The sequence below is a fragment of the Acipenser ruthenus genome, chromosome 49 (assembly GCF_902713425.1).
Source record: "Acipenser ruthenus chromosome 49, fAciRut3.2 maternal haplotype, whole genome shotgun sequence".
NCBI lineage: Eukaryota > Metazoa > Chordata > Actinopteri > Acipenseriformes > Acipenseridae > Acipenser > Acipenser ruthenus.
This window is the reverse complement of record NC_081237.1, coordinates 7,409,272-7,425,109: the sequence shown is the minus strand read 5'-3', so window position 1 is coordinate 7,425,109 and position 15,838 is coordinate 7,409,272. Positions and strand designations below refer to the sequence as shown.

The 15,838-nt window shown below is 45.0% G+C and overlaps 2 protein-coding genes across 2 annotated transcripts; one reads left to right on the top strand and one right to left on the bottom strand.

The window, feature by feature from the left end:
* The first annotated feature begins 3,101 nt into the window (after nucleotides 1-3,101).
* Nucleotides 3,102-9,504, top strand: LOC117401336 (TIR domain-containing adapter molecule 1). Its single transcript, XM_034001935.3, has 2 exons — nucleotides 3,102-3,873; nucleotides 5,328-9,504. The coding sequence occupies exon 2, from the start codon at nucleotides 5,470-5,472 to the stop codon at nucleotides 7,684-7,686; it is 2,217 nt and encodes a 738-aa protein (XP_033857826.3). The 5' UTR covers nucleotides 3,102-3,873; nucleotides 5,328-5,469; the 3' UTR covers nucleotides 7,687-9,504.
* Nucleotides 9,472-15,702, bottom strand: LOC117966272 (protein fem-1 homolog A-like). Its single transcript, XM_034912039.2, has one exon. It carries the CDS (start codon nucleotides 15,451-15,453, stop codon nucleotides 13,603-13,605), a length of 1,851 nt encoding a protein of 616 aa, XP_034767930.2. The 5' UTR covers nucleotides 15,454-15,702; the 3' UTR covers nucleotides 9,472-13,602.
* Nucleotides 15,703-15,838: the final 136 nt, after the last annotated feature.

The following is a 15,838-nucleotide window of genomic DNA, read 5'->3' as shown; positions in this document are numbered from 1 at the left end:
ACACCAGATTTATTAAAGTCTTTCCACCAAAATGCAATTTACACCTTTAAAAAATATATTATTATTATTATTATTATTATTATTATTATTATTATTATTGTTATTATTATTATTATTATTATTATTTATTTCTTAGCAGACGCCCTTATCCAGGGCGACTTACAATTGTTACAAGATATCACATTATACATTATTTCACATTATACAGGGAAATACTGCTGTTAATCTTACAAACCTGCCAACAACAAGCGAATTTTTAAAGTTAATGCAAGTTGTGTTTGTTAAAGGTTTGGTAACATTAAGAGTTGACTGTTGACACTTTGTTAAAAAAAAAATAATAAAGTGCTTATTGCATACCCCGTCATAAATCTATCCCAAATGTATTTATTTCTTATTTTATTAATATAGCAACACCATATATATATATATATATATATATATATATATATATATATATATATATATATATACACACAGGGGCGCTGGAACTAAGGGTGCTGGTGGCTTTGCATGGCTTCCATCATATACAGGGGTTACAGTTCTGTTCAATGGCTTTCAACACTCCACTATAAGAATGGTTCCAGCGCCTCTGCATATATATATATATTCATATATACATACATACGTTCTTCACGTCACATGTGCTTTCCAGACATTTCTTAGTGGTAAGTTTAATACCTTGACCAAACCCAGTCTTGGATTCTGGTGATCATGAGAGTTAGTGAAGTAGTTTCAGTTTAACGCCTATAGGTCGTGTAATCCAGTGTGCTTTATAATTAAAACTATTAGGATCTGAAACTACTGGAAGTTAACTATTAAAGTGTTCTAATAGCTGTCTTTATTTCAAATGTAAGTAGAGTACTCTAAAACTGGATTTACAATGTAACAATAGTTATCTCAAACCAGAGCTGCAATGCAATTACAGCACGGTGATTTTAAATCGCAGTTGCGCTATAATTACAGCAATCAGAGACTTGCGCTTACAATGCAAGTACAGTTAAAACAAACAGAAATTTCAGCACACTTCAGCTACTACAGTTTTACCTCGCGTTTACTCTCCCCCTACTACAACCTTCCAAAAAGATTTTTTTTTTTGCTACAGATAAGGAGCACATGTTTGTAAAAAAAAGAAAGAAAAACCGAGGAAGCATTCCTTAACGCTAGTACTTAACCAGTGTGATTTTTTTTCAGCTCTGAATCACTGGCTGTGCATTTCCTTGGGAAGCGGTGAAGACAGAATGCAGACTCTGGAAGCAGGCTTAGCTTGTGCATCCTGTGTGATGGCATGGCTGAGGGAGGGGGGGCTGGCTTGCTGAAGGGATTCGAACCACATCCCAAAAAGTATAATGCCATGCATCGTGTTTTTATTACCAAGAAACAGTGTGTTGCACAAGTCTCTGCTCCTTGCTGTTAACGTGTAAGGAATGAGTCACTAAAACAGACACGTAGCTTTCTGTGTTTGTGGAAGAAAAAACAAACAAGAAGTCCTCGCAGGATGTGGAATAGTATCACAGGATTGCAGACTGTCTGGGGTCAACTGATTTAAACAGTGACGGGTCCAAAGCTGTACAGCTCTTTAACCCTTAACGCACGAGGGACACGTGTGTCCCACAAATACTAAATATGCAAACTCTTACTGCAATGAGGCATGGTATTAATAAACGTGGCAAATCAGGGCAAGCTACGGTCTATCCAAAATATAGCCATGGCAAAAGCATTGGGGGGGAAAACTGCAAAAATACTTTTCCAAGGGACCACATTAGAGTCATGCGTTTGTTCCCAGACCAGTGTCCTATCCTGGGTCAGTGGAGACTCTACAGGGAGTCCATTGGTGACTGGCAGAGGGTTTGCTGCTCATTAGCCCCATGCAGAGTTCAGGAACGCTCCGCAGTCCCGATTAAGCTCAAATGAAGATTATTGTCGGTACGGCAGCTGACGGTCTGGAGGAGAGGGGTCTGTCTCACTCCCAGCGCAGCCGAGGAGCACAAAGCGTGATTGAAAAAAAAACACCGGGACCGCAGCTGACAGAGACAAGAGTCAGCGTCAACCGTTCTGATCAGACACAGGCACTAATTACACAGCCCAGTCCCGACCCGACCACCGGCGACTGTCCGAGAATGAAGAGCGGGATTCAAGGGGATATAATGTGCCCACAGACCAACCCTCTGTGTCAGTTCAGGATAACCCTTCCTCTCTCTGACAGGCAGCTCCAGCCTCCATTTGCTTATGGATAGTGAAGCTGTAGGATTGATTTACAAGCTACTTTAAACAGTGCATACCTTTAACGGTAAGAGGATACCAATGTCGTTTATTTACCAACAGTCTGTGAGTTGTAAAAGAAAGGAGTTAGTTAGGTAAATAGGAAATCAGCAATCCACGTGTAGCTCTGCAAACAGCAGGTGCTCCACGTGTCGGTATTCTTGAGAATTCTGGAGCTACAAGAACACGCTGTCCTATTTATAACTTTAGCGCGGGTACAAATCCCTGCAACCAATCAGGAGCATGCATTACATGCACAACTTACCGCACAGTTGAATTGCATGCATTCATTGCATTTACAACCATGCGCACCACAGAAACAAACACGTTTCTATTTAGTCAGAATGTGTCAAACATTAAGGCGCCCTATTTTATAGCTCTTTTTTTCTATCTGATTTTCACCAGGTTTTCATAATTTACAAGCCAGCTATAAACGTTTTGTCGTAGTCGAAATCCTGTTTGGACCCGGGGAGGAGTCGGTGTCCACGGAAATCAGCAACTGAAACCGGCCGCGTCATCAATTTCTATTTCGACTACTTCGTGTACCACAGCGAGGTTAGCGAGTGAGGAAAAACAACGAACGGCCCTCGCGTTATCGTTGCCGCGGGCGCCCCCTGCTGGTGACAGACATGCCGTGCTGCGGGGCTCATGCAGAATCAATACAAGTTCAACACATAAAGCCAAGATAAACATATTTGGAAACGCAACTTGTTTCTTTAGCCACCGCCACGTGTAGGCGTAAGAGGAGGCGTCTTTACTGTAGATCTCTAAAGCAGATGTACCCCGGGTTACAGGTGAGGTCGTGTAGGTGACTCATAACTTCTCATATGAAGAACATAGTGTGTGCGGTGCTGTGCACTCAGTCTACCGCGTGTTTAATTGTCCTGGGATAGAGTTACCATATCATATGAGTCCATGTGCCTTGAGCCAGTTCGGGCTTTCCAACTCACATCGCAATGCACTCCTGGTACGTTTGACCTGTCTCGGGTATGCTTGTTTATTTTCTTTATAAGAAAGCAGGACTACACTTCCTAAACCCTGCCCTGGAAGCGAGTCACCGATCAGGATACATCTGTCACATGTGATAGTACCGTTCCTCGTGCATGGGTGGACAAAGAAGCAACTGCCAACCGAGCGCGGCTCCATCGAAATATGTCAGCTGTGCAGTCTTGCCCATCTTGACTGAACTGAGTGGCAAAAGAAAGAAGTGGTATCTTTTAAGAGCAGATCACGTCAGAGTTTAATTTGCATAATAATCCTGTAAAGCAGCGATGCTGTTATTTTGTTGTTGCTAAGCTACTGTAAATATACTAATATGAGGAATAAATGAAACGGCCGCTAGGTTCAACTTCAGCGGATTTCCGTGTCTTGTGTTAATTTGCTGTGACCGAGTGAGACTGACGTCTCTTGCGGAGATTTCCACTTCCTTGTTTAGAAAGAAGAGTCCCTGAATCGGCCGTGCACAGTATGAACATGTGTACAGAAATATCACCTAATATTATTAAGAAGATCAGAACATATCGTTTCGTTTCTGTCTCTGAACGCAAGGATTGTATGTAGAATTTCTGCACCACCAAACGCAAGTCCACAAAGTACTTGAAAATACTTTTACAGGTTAGTGTTGTACTTTTTTATATTCACTTTTTGTGTGTGTGTGTGTGTGTGTGTGTTGGTGCGGTTAACACAGGGCTCGACGTGGTTAAGGAATCCACGTAACAGACAGCGGTGTGTTGTTTATCAGGAAATCTGATCTGAAGACACGTACAATGTACATCGAATTGAATTGTTTGGCCTTGTTACTTTAGTCGAAGGGCAAGATTATGTGTCCAGGAACTTCTAATAAATTGCCATATGCACGTCGTAAAGTATGTAAATATGCGGATCACAAAAAGTCATTAGATACAGGTATTAAAAAATGGTATCGTAATATGATATTAATAAAAGGCTGATATATATATTTGTACTGGGGCAAATCCTTCAGTGGACCCAAATGACCTGAGTGATTTGTGCCTTGTAGGAGGCTCTGTGGTCTAGTGGTTAAAGAAAAGGGTTTGTAACCAGGAGTTTCCCACCTCAGCCACTGACTCATTGTGTGACCCTGAGCAAGTCACTGAACCTCCCTGTGCTCCGTCTTTCGGGTGAGACGTAGTTGTAAGTGACTCTGCAGCTGATGCATAGTTCACACACCCTGCTCTCTGTAAGTTGCCTTGGATAAGGCGTCTGCTAAATAAACTAATAATAATAAAATGCGGTGGGGGTTATGTAACAGCTGAGGCAGGCACACCCTCAGACACAATACCTGAGTGCAGCGTTGTAACTGAAAGGGGGGTGCAGTGTGCAGTATTTCAGCTGTTAAGTGGTTTAGCAAGTCAGACAAAATGGTTTCTTTTTTTTTCCACACAGGTGCGCAGGGAACTAGCATGTAAAATCCGGAATGTGTATTATAAAGGTTAAGAGCAGCGTACGCCTAGCAGAGCAAAGTTTAAACATTGCGAAAGCACAGGCAAAGCACCAGCAGTCACTGTGTTCATTTCAATGGAGTTTGGGTGTTTTCATTTCTGAGTGATAGGCAGGAAAAACAAAACAAAAAAAAAAAACTGCTGTGTTTGATTTATGAAGAAAGGCCCACATTTGTTTAAACCGATTCAAATTCAAGTATATTGACGATAGGTTTGCTTCAGTCATTCTCAATACAGAACTCATTTGAGTTGCAGCAGGTAACCCTGTCTGAGTATTGTAAATAAATCCTTTAACAAACAACGTTTTGTTTTTTTTCACATGCAGATAAAACTAGAATAACTTTCTTATTTTTGCAGGAAACAGGTTTAAAATGTACAGGCAGGTTGGATCTGGTCGTCCTACTGGTCAGTTTCCTCCTCGCGATACTTGAGTCGCTCTCCAATGTATTTTAATAAGAAACCGTTTAAACAAGCTCTCAATTCCTTGTGCTAGTACTTGATCAACATCTGATTCCAGCGACTGCGTTCAGGGTAATGTTTTAGTTATGCTCTGTGTGTATGCCAGGTTGCGGCATGGGTGCGCTCATAAGTATATATTTTTAATTGCAGGTCTCATGGAAGAAGAAAAAACAAGGAAAGCGACCACTTGCATAGAAGGATGCTCTGAGAAATGAGAAAGCATGACTGAGGCCCCTATCATGTTGTGTGGGTTGTATGTCCTTCTAGCGAGCTTCCCGGGAACCATAGCAGAATGGCGGACAAGCGGGATCGTAGCCCGACCTTGGAGGATGCATTTAAGGCCCTGTCCAACGTAGGGAAAGACAGGCTGACCAGCCTCAGTCTGAAGCTGGAATGTTCTGTCTCAGACACAGACAAGCTTGTCTATGCCATGGTGCTGATGAATCTGAGGCGCAGGCAGGAAGCCCGCACTGAGCTCCAAAAGCTGGGCCACAATCAGACGGCTGTTTACCTGGCTGGCATGACAGCCAAGGACAGCCAACACTCGGCCTCAACCAGCAAACTGCTCTCCGGCCAAGCTGATTTTCTCGTGGACGTGGCTCGGATCTTTAAAGTCTTGGTGGCTGAGAGGCTCTGTGACGAGTCGCTGCGAGACAACGCCTACCTGATCGCGATGGAGGCGTGCAAAAACGCAGGTGGGAAATGCAAGGTGAGCCTAGAGCATCTGAAAGTGGAGTCGAGGACTGAGTGTGACCCCCACTTGGAGCTAACAGACAAGGATGAGAGTGGGGGGGCGGCTTTGAAATCCAGTGCCGGACTCTTCTCTTGGGTCAGTGGGATGCTAAGGAGAAGCCCGGCCATAAACATTCACAACAGCAAAAGTCAGTCAAGGACTGAAGTCAAGAGCTCTCCGTCTTCTCTGCAAAGCCTTACAGAGAGTTCTGTTTCCTTTGCTAGTCACCTGGAGATCAGCCAGTCTCCCACTGTGCCGTTTTTTACTGCTGGGACAAATAAAGCGCTTTCACACTCTTCCGTTGACAGTGCATCTGTCGGCAGCACAGGGACAGGTCAGGGGGCTGCCAGTACGAATCTTGTTTTATCTAGCGTGGACATTCAGCCAAACCCTGTACCGATGCCACCTGTACAAGGGGAAGAAGAACGAAACAGAAGCATACATCCAGGAGCCCAGATTAAGGATAGCAACCGTAATATCGACTCTTCTGTGTCCACTGGACAGTCCTCTGCAGAACAGCCCAGTTGTAGTGAAGTGAAACAGGTGCAGTGCACTGCAGATCCGGTAAGTGATCAGCTTGTGACTTTGAAAACCGGGCTACAGGAGGAGAGCCAAGAGCCGTCAGCCCTACCAGAGAAGGTTTCTTCAGAGGAGGAAAAAACCTCACCCCCAAGTATCCCACCAAAGACCTCGGTTGAGGAGTCGCACCCTGAAACGAAACCTTCGGAGCCCCCAAGGAACCCAACCCCAGCCCCGACCGCAGAGCAAGAGGGTGAGACGGAAAACAAGTTCTTCTCGTTTGTGATTCTCCACGCCCGGGAGGATGCAGACAATGCCATCAGGGTTCAGGAGACTCTCAAGCAGCTGGGTGCTGGGGAAGGAGCCACCTTCAGCGTGGACTTCGAAATCCCTGGGAAAAGCCCCTTGACCTGCATTCAGGATGCCGTCAATAACTCTGCCTTCACGCTCATCCTCCTGACCACCAACTTCAACTCCCACTGGGCCCAGTACAAAACCAACTCTGTGCTGATGGACTCCATCGAGCGGCGCCACAAGTACAACACGGTCATCCCCTTTCTGCCCAGGAGACACTGCCTGCCCAGAGAGAGCATCCCTTTCGCGCTAAAGTGCTTGATCCCCATGGAGGAGAACAAAAGCTTCTTCCCGAAAAAGGTGAAGAAGACCTTCAACCAAAAAATGATTGAGAATCAGAGGGCCCTCTGGAGCCAGGAGCAAAAAATCAAACAGCAGAAAGAGAAGGAAGAGCAACTTAAAGACCAGAACAAGAACTATGAACTCTTGCAACGCGCGAACGTTAACGTTCAGCTGCAGCAATACATGGCTTTGCAGTACACGCAGATGCTGCAAGGAATAATACCACCACAGCAGCTACCAGGAGATCCAAACCCCCAAGCACAATATCCCCCACACCTAAACCAAATGCCACCTGGACATCCTCACTATCCTCTACCTGGCCAGCCGGCCTTCAATCCCGCTGGACTGCCATTCCCGGGAGGGATGATGCCTAATTTCGCAGCCCAGTTTCCACTGCAGCAGTTTTTCCCATTCCCAACCACCCTGCAGCAGCAAGCACAGGATCAGAACGTGGGCAGCAATCCAGGGGCCCCCCAGCCCTGCCCGCCTCCAAACATCATCCAGATCCACCACGCCAGCAACATTCAGATCGGAAACCAGGCACAGATGAGCGTCAGCGCGGCCAGCGAGGAAGACGAAGACGAGGAAGACGAAGAAGCAGTCCAGGAAAGCACAGGCTAGAGACAGGTGCCTGGGTAAGAGGCGACGCCAATGCTACAGGGTGAACGGCACGCCTTTAATAAAAATACAATAAAATGGCAGCGTTTTCTGTGGGAAAGTCCTGCAGCGGAGGCCCGTGACACTGGTGGATCCAAAAGCTAGAACTGCCCAAACTGTATGGCCCAGAGGATTTCCTTTCCCTTTCTCTTTCACTGTGCTTTACAGATTGACATTGTTGGGCAGTTAAGCTCTGTTGCACCATCAGTACTGGTTGTTCCAGCAGCTAGAACAGATCCAAACAAATACAAAATAAAATTCGACAAAGGTTGTGTTTTCCATTTTTTGTTGGAAAAACTGGAGGTACCTACCCAGCCAATGTACTTTACACATGCCTAAACACCTAATAACCGGACCTAATAATTGTATTACTTGTATTGCAACACTTGAAATGTATTTGCTTACGATTGTAAGTCGCCCTGGATAAGGGCCTCTGCTAAGAAATAAATAATAATAATAATAACCTTACCCACTGCAGGCTGTGTAACAGCACAGGAAGCAGAGCTCAAAAAGGGGCATTGCATTTTGTCCCCTCCCAAACTGGTGTTTTTGATTCTATTTATTACATTTTACACCAAACACTTATAAAGCTGATATTTTCAGCATGGCCTTATAAGGCAACAGCCTTCTCAAACATGCAGCTATGCTATTTTGAAAAGAGTAGGGGCAGCTACACCTTTAAATAGACCCCACTACCAAAAATAAAACCACGTACCACTCAGTATAATACAGAGCCTTTCACCTGGCTGTCATGGAAAGGGTGCTAAAGCATACCTTGTCAGGTTAAGACTACACCTGAAGATTGCTGATCTCCACTATCAGGTCTGACTGTGAACTGTTATGAACTGTTATTTTTATCCCAGCCAGATAGGACCCGTTCAGGAAAAGAGCTGGTGTTTATGGCTGGAGTTCATTGCTAGCTAGGGAGTGTCACCCTTTTCAGAGAGAGTTCTGATTTCAAGAATCGCATTAACAGAAACAGACTATACTCAAGGAGGAACCCACATTTGCAAGTTATTTTTTCTAAATAATTTAAAAGTACAGGTAATACAAAGGTTTGCTTTTGTACTAATATTTATTTCTGCCGAGTGTTTTCCTTTTAATTTGTTTTCGAACTGTATATTCACTATATATCCTCTTGGGTCACACATTTTTAATTACATTTATTTGACATTTTATAACACTCTGTGGAGTTCGAGAAGCTGCCCTGCCAAAACTTTGAAAAAAAAAACCATGCATTATAAAATAGATGCATAGATAGGAAACTTAACATGAGACAATTCCACACAGTGACTGAAAGGGATATTCTCTTGATACAAAGCAGTTATATATACCCTAGCGCATTTATAACCTAGCCCCTCAAAAGCCAGCATTTCTTGTGCAATAGATTATGTGTTGCCAGCTCCATTTTTTATTGTATTTGTGTTTGGTAAAAAGGAACAAGGTCTAGTTACGTGATAGTAACATTTCTCCGTACAAAAGTGACTGCAGGGTAATTACATGTGAAAGATTGGTTTCCACAGCACGGTCGTACACTGTTGAATTTTAACCTCAGTGTTCTGCTGTTGTTTTGAATGGCGTTACTGCAGTTCTCAGTTTTGAATTGGGTTATCCTTTCAGGACAGTGTGCAGTTTTAAAAGAGGAGTTCTATAACTAGGTAGAGCCTAGTGTTGCATTTAAGCATTTAACTGTGAAATTCAAAAGGTTTGGGGAGGAAAGCCCCTTAATGATTGAGAGGAAAATTGTGATTGCTATCAAATAAATTTATTAAATTATTCAAACAGTGTTGATATTTCCTAATGCCACTGATTGGGCTACAGTACACTCAAGTCCCAGGTGGGAAACAGCATCATTTGAGCAAAGGTGAAATGATACATTGCATATTGATGAATGACAGTAGCTCATTACAACATTCTGTATGTGTCAAGTTACAGATACTGTGCATATGATTTGGGGCCAGCACTCTATTTGACCTGATCTGTAAAACATTCCCAGCCGGGAATTAGCACCCGTGTTGGACAGCCTACAGTTATACCTCGTTTCCATGAGCATGGATTGACCGGCGATCCCATCTGATCCGGGTTCTCCCGCATTCATCCTGAGCTGGTTTCACAGACCCCGATTAGCTCTAACCTTGGAGTACCTAACAGTATGGCTGGATTCACAGACCCTGATTAGCACGTATTCGGAAATACCTTACCCAAGGTTACATTAGGTAGTCCAAGATTCGTGCTAATCGAGGTCTCTGAAACAAGCAGTTAGGGTAGCGTTAGGTAGTCCAAGACTTGTGCTAATCACAGTTTGTGAAACCACCCGTAGCTAAGGTAGTCCAAGCCTAGTGCAAATTGAGATCTGTGAAACCAGCCAACAGTCTAGCACGAATCAACCTTTTAAAATTTAAGACACTTTTCTATTCAGATCCAGGCAACCAGTAACCTTTTTAGTAGTACCAGGACTTGAAAAGAAATGATAAAATTTGAACTAGTTTCTCTTTATTACTGCTCAAGATCTTATGCTTCAGTTTTTAAAGTTACAGCTGTAACATGAAGTCCTGTATCTCTGCCAAGGATATGAACAGCATTATATGTGTTTGTATCATAAATACGCCATGACCTATACCGAGACACTGTTTTTTTTGCAAACAGGCTTGTCAAAGAATTCTCTTGTAGAACATGAAAACGTTATCTTAGCCACGTCAGTATGACACACATAGATCAAACTAAAATAGCAGCTGCATCAGCACAGAAAACAGCATGTACCCAAGTACCCAATTATATGGTACTCAGCAGCTACTTGTACAGCAGTCTGGCATGTGGTCCTTCAATGACATGTCAATGCAATTTGTTTATCGTTGGTATTAAAACATGCTCCACATTCTCTTATTACAAAACAGTCCCATCATTAATAATCATTTCATCTTATTTCACATCATATCAAATCCATTAGGACTCCCACACGAATGGGCTTGGGATCTGCATGTTGTGAGCTTCACCGGATCATGACTTTGGTGTTATCTTGCAGAATATAAGCTTGGATTCTGTACAGTACATTATAATACATGACATTAATACCACATCTGCTGCAATGCTAAAATCCTCCAGCATGCTAAACTACATGCAACAAAGCATTAGAAACACCGGTCAATAACAGGCACAGGTTTGTGTTAAAATTGCTCTGGATGGATCGATCACAGTACCTCTCAGTCCTTCATTGAAGCTGGGTGGTTAAGTACTCACACGTCCTACTCTGCATATAAGACATGATGCATTAGTAGCAATTAGCAATAAATGTCACACCACTTGTTTCCAGACATGACTGCACTCTATAGCATGCAGGCGTATACCAGTATCTGAAACTGTCTGTGTTTTCTGGAAGTAGAGGGTTTGCTTAGCTCCGAAAAGGCATTTTCGTACCAATCTCAACCTGCAAAAATGTGTTCTGTAGCTGGAAATTCACTAAATTAAAAAAAACACAAAACACAAATAATGTTCATTTCAAAGCCGTCAGAGGGCTTTCATATCAGACCGTAATCCCTTTTAATCCTATATTTCAGATAATATTCTATTTTGTTGTTTACTTGCATTTTATTTTACTACAGCATGCACCATTTGCAAGGTTAACATTTGCATATTGGGTTAAATAAACCGAAAAGTAATTTTAATTAAATACAGATCATATGCAATTTCATTTTAAACACAGAACAATTCTCACAATATACACAAGTGGCCAAAGAGCATTACCCCCCCCCCCCCCCCCCGTGCTAGCAAGTTTGAGTTGTATATTTCTTGGTTCACTGTAGTGTATCACAGCACGGTAAGTCACACTGGAAAGCAATGCAGGTTTGAAATCAATATTTAAGACTGGATCAAAAAAGCAGGACTGTTACTACCTCCGAGGGGCCACAGATTTGAGAGGTGGCATTACTGTTTGCAAAAGGAGTTTCCCTAAAGCAGTTTCTGTTCCTCGCGACTCTGCAAAGAGGAGATGGCCATTCTGAAGCACCCCTGGATGTACAACGACATTTATCAGACACCCTTCAACTGTCTTATAGACGGATCGGCTCAAACTGCACGCCACCGGGATAAGCAACAGATTTTATTAGAGCATTTAACAGCACCATGGGAAGCACCCTGGACTGCATCAACCACCTATCACGGTACTGTAAAATGCTCTACAATCCAGCTGTGACTTGGCAGGGTACAGTTCATCAAATGAACCCCAAAAGTCTATATTCATTGACACTAATGCTGCTGAATGTGCACATTTTACAATACTGTCTACTTCACACTGAAGGCACAAGACACTGCATTTATTTGTACAAAATTAAATATTATATTATTATTATTATTATTATTATTATTACAATTGTTATAGCTGTTGACCCGCCAGGCTAAGCCTCGGACAGATTTAATTGAAGCATTTTTCTGCACTGAGGAAATCACCCTGGCTTGCATCCAACACCTATCTGTGTGGCTATAGCTACGATTGCATGCCCCGAATTAAAACCTTTTTCCTTCCCCCCTTTTAAGCACAACTTTTAGTTTGTTTCTAAAACACTACAGAGCAGCCCTATCCTCCTCCATGCTGCTCCTCAGTGCCCCCCAAACGACAGTGACCCTTAAATCTGAGGGAACACCACTTTTTCAGGTACAGTGGCTTGTGACCTGGGTCCAGGAGACCTAGTTTGAGACAACGTTGCTGTATCAAACCCCAAGTCTTCCCTGGTGGCCTGAAACCCAGTCTCCTGAAACCAAGTTCCAAACCACAGAGCAGCTTCATGTGCCCTCAGCTTCACAGAGGGAATGTTTAATTAAGAGCTACTCACCCATTCCATATTATCAGCTTTACCAGAGCAACAAGGAGAAAGGTGAAGACTATTAGAAAAGTTTAGAGATGAAAGGGGGTAGTGAAAACGGAGCCAGTAAAAGATTTTAAAAACCGTACAGAGCACACCTTTAAGGACATACCATGTACCTGGCTACAGTAACCTTGTCTAAGTGGGTTTCTAAGAAAAGAGAGACACACTGAATACAACTGGAGCGGATTTATTTATACATTGAACTCCACGTTTGTTCAATGCAGCATAACTGAAACCTCTCGATTAATCGATTTGAGTGGAAAACGGAGCCTGCCAGTCTAGAATCAAATGACCCGCCAGCTACTAACAGCAACACAGGCGTGAGCTGATATTTATTTTTACCTTTATACTCCTGTTTCACCCAGTCTATTAAAAGGCCTATGAGCAACTGTAAAGATACTGTGTGCACATTTTGTGCTGCAGCCAGACTTGTCCCCACAGGTTTACTTGCATTGGGGGTGAACACACCTTTCAAGTTTCATTGTGCTTGCTAGCCGGGTCAAATAAAGATCACTATTGTAACCCAGGTCTACCACTGTAAGTTAGGCTACAGAAATAATTGCTCTCCAAACATCCAGTGCAATCCTGTTTGCTGTGCTTTTTTTTTTTTTTTTTTTTTTTTTTTTTACAAATACAAAACAGCCCTCTCTTATAATCACCGAATTTTATTCAGGCATCTTATTTCTAATTTACATGTTTAAACAAGAGACTCGACGGTTGCCCAGCGATTTCTGTATTTTAGACGAAAAACAAAGTACTAGAACTTAAAAGTGCTTTCAATATTTAAAAAAAAAAAAAAAACAACAACAAGAAGATCAGAAGCTGTTTGCTTGAATTTCTTGTCGAGCCTCATGCAGGCTCTTAGCCAATATGCCCACCTCCCGTCTCTCCATGCCACCAACAGTTTAAAAACAAAACCAAAAAGTTAAAAGTTGTAGCCCCTCAGGCAGACACAGTTCAGACATTTCTCAGCACCCCTACAATTCTAAAATGCAGCGGCGTTTGCAGCACAAGCGAGAGGTTAATGCAGCTCAATAAAGGCCTCCATCTCTTCTGGGATCAGACCCTTGTAAGGCAGTTTGTGTTTTTCAATGGCTCTGGCAGCAAGGCACTGGAGAGTGACGTGGTTTAAGGGGTGCATCAAGTTCTTGGTAGTGGCCTTCTCATCCAGCAGGTCGCAGGCGGTCTTGCGCTGGGAGTTGGTGGCGTCGAAATGGGCGCCGGCCTCGATGAGCACGCTCATGATTTCGAGGCTGCCGTTCATGGCGGACACGTGCAGAGGGGTGTTGTTGTCGTAATCCCGCGAGTCCACGTCGGCGCCGCACTCGAAAAGGACCAGGGCCACCTGCAGCGAGGGGAACTTGCCCACGGGGTAGCGGCCCACAGTGGTGGTCTCCTTATCCACGGCCAGGTGCAAGGGGGTGTAGCCGTTTCTTCCCCTGGGGTTGAGCTTGAGGAGCCGGTAGATGGTCTGCTTCTTGAGGTGTTCCTGCTCCGGGCTGCAGTCCACCTTGCCCAGCAGGAAGATGAGGTGCAGGATGATGGAGAGAGCCTTGGTGAACTGGGGCACCTCCGGAGGGTTCTCCCGCTGGCAGACGGCCCGCTCCACCTCCCGCACGCTCTTGCACAGGATGCCCATCAGGTCGCTGAAGGTCACTTTGGTGGCCAGGGTGCCCTTGGCGCGGTCCTGCAGGACGAAGGAGAAGAGCTCGGCGAAGGAGAGGAAGCTGCTCGCCGTCATGGGGCTGAGCGGGTCCAGGTTGCTCTGCTGCATGTCCAGGGCGTACTTCCAGAGGTTGATGCAGCGCTCGAAGTTCCCCGAGTCTGCGTACACGGCCCCTCGGTAGCGGATGTAGTAGGAGGTGTCCGGGTGGGAGGGCCCCAGGATGCGCTCCCGGATCAGCAGGGCCTGCATGCGCATCTCATCCGGGTCTGTGATCAGAGACTCCAGCTCTTCGCTGGTCGTCACCTCCCTGGAGTAATCATACGCCAGCACCAGCTGCCCCGGCTCGGGCTTGTGAACGACACTGCCTTTGTCGCTGTGCCTCATCTCCATGGCCCTCTTCCAGTACTTCATGGCCCCCAGCAGGTCCCTCTTCTTGTCCACGAAAGTGGCCCCGAGCAGCTCCAGGGCGTCGATCCGCTCCTCTCTGGAGGTCCTGGGCTGGTGGATCAGATACTCCACGATGTTAGTGTGGCCCGTGACGCTGGCGGCCAGCAGGGGGGTCATCCTGTAACCGTCCTTCTCCATCCTGGCGTTGCCCTTGAGCAGCATCTTCATGATGTCCAGGCTGCCGGACTCGGCGCAGTCGTGGAGGGCGGTGTTACCCTTCACGCTCTTGCGGTTCACGTCGGCCCCCTTCTCCAGCAGGTACTTGGCGATCTCCTTGTGGCCCTTGTAGCAGGAGATCATCAGGCAGGTGTGGCCGTGCCGGTTGGCCACCTCCATGTCAGCCCGGTGCTCGACCAGGTACCTGACGATCTCCAGGTGCCCGTCGAAGCAGGCAGCCCGCAGCGGGGTGGAGTTGGTCAGGGTGGTGTTGTTGACAGACGCCCCGTTTTTCAACAAGCCGCGGACGACATGGAGGTGACCAGCCGCTGAGGCAGCCCACAGAGGTGGTGCCCCTTCTATAGTCTCCCCATCAAAGTTTACAGAACCTCCCAGCTCCACATTGGCCTTGCAGTGCTGCAGTAAATATTCCACCACCTCCAAGTGCCCGTTTCTGGACGCTATTAAAAGCGGGGTGCCCCCTTGGGTCTTTTCTCCGGCCAGGGCTTCCAACTCCTCTAGACTTTTGTTGCTGACTAACTTCTGAATAAGTTTCAGCTTCCCATCTCTGGCAGCATTGAAAAACGCAATTTTAATATCCATCTTCCCGCTGTTGTGGTCTTCTTTCGGCCATTTAAACCGGCGCAGGGTCCATAAAGTGCTTGCAGTGAAAAAAAACAAAATAAAACTGTTTACTAAATAAAGATTAAATCCTATCCGTGCCTCAGCCTCTCGCTTTCATTTTCAGCCATTTTAAGACTGCTGCTGACAAAATGGAGACTTTGCTGTTTTGACAGGTCTATGTTTACCAAACTCGCCGTGCATCATGGGAGCTGTAGTCTTTCCCAGGTGCCTGTGCAGTTGGGATCAACGGTGCGACGTTTCTGTTAGCACAACAACTCCCAGAATGCAGCGCAACGGGCAGCCGGTCGATTTTTTTTCGCAACTAATTCCAAGGCTTTATGGGTACTGTAGTGTTTAAGAACGA

Coding starts and splice junctions, on each gene's coding strand:
- LOC117401336 (XM_034001935.3), top strand. CDS start 5,470: ATGGCGGACAAGCGGGATCGTAGCCCGACCTTGGAGGATGCATTTAAG.
- LOC117966272 (XM_034912039.2), bottom strand. CDS start 15,453: ATGGATATTAAAATTGCGTTTTTCAATGCTGCCAGAGATGGGAAGCTG.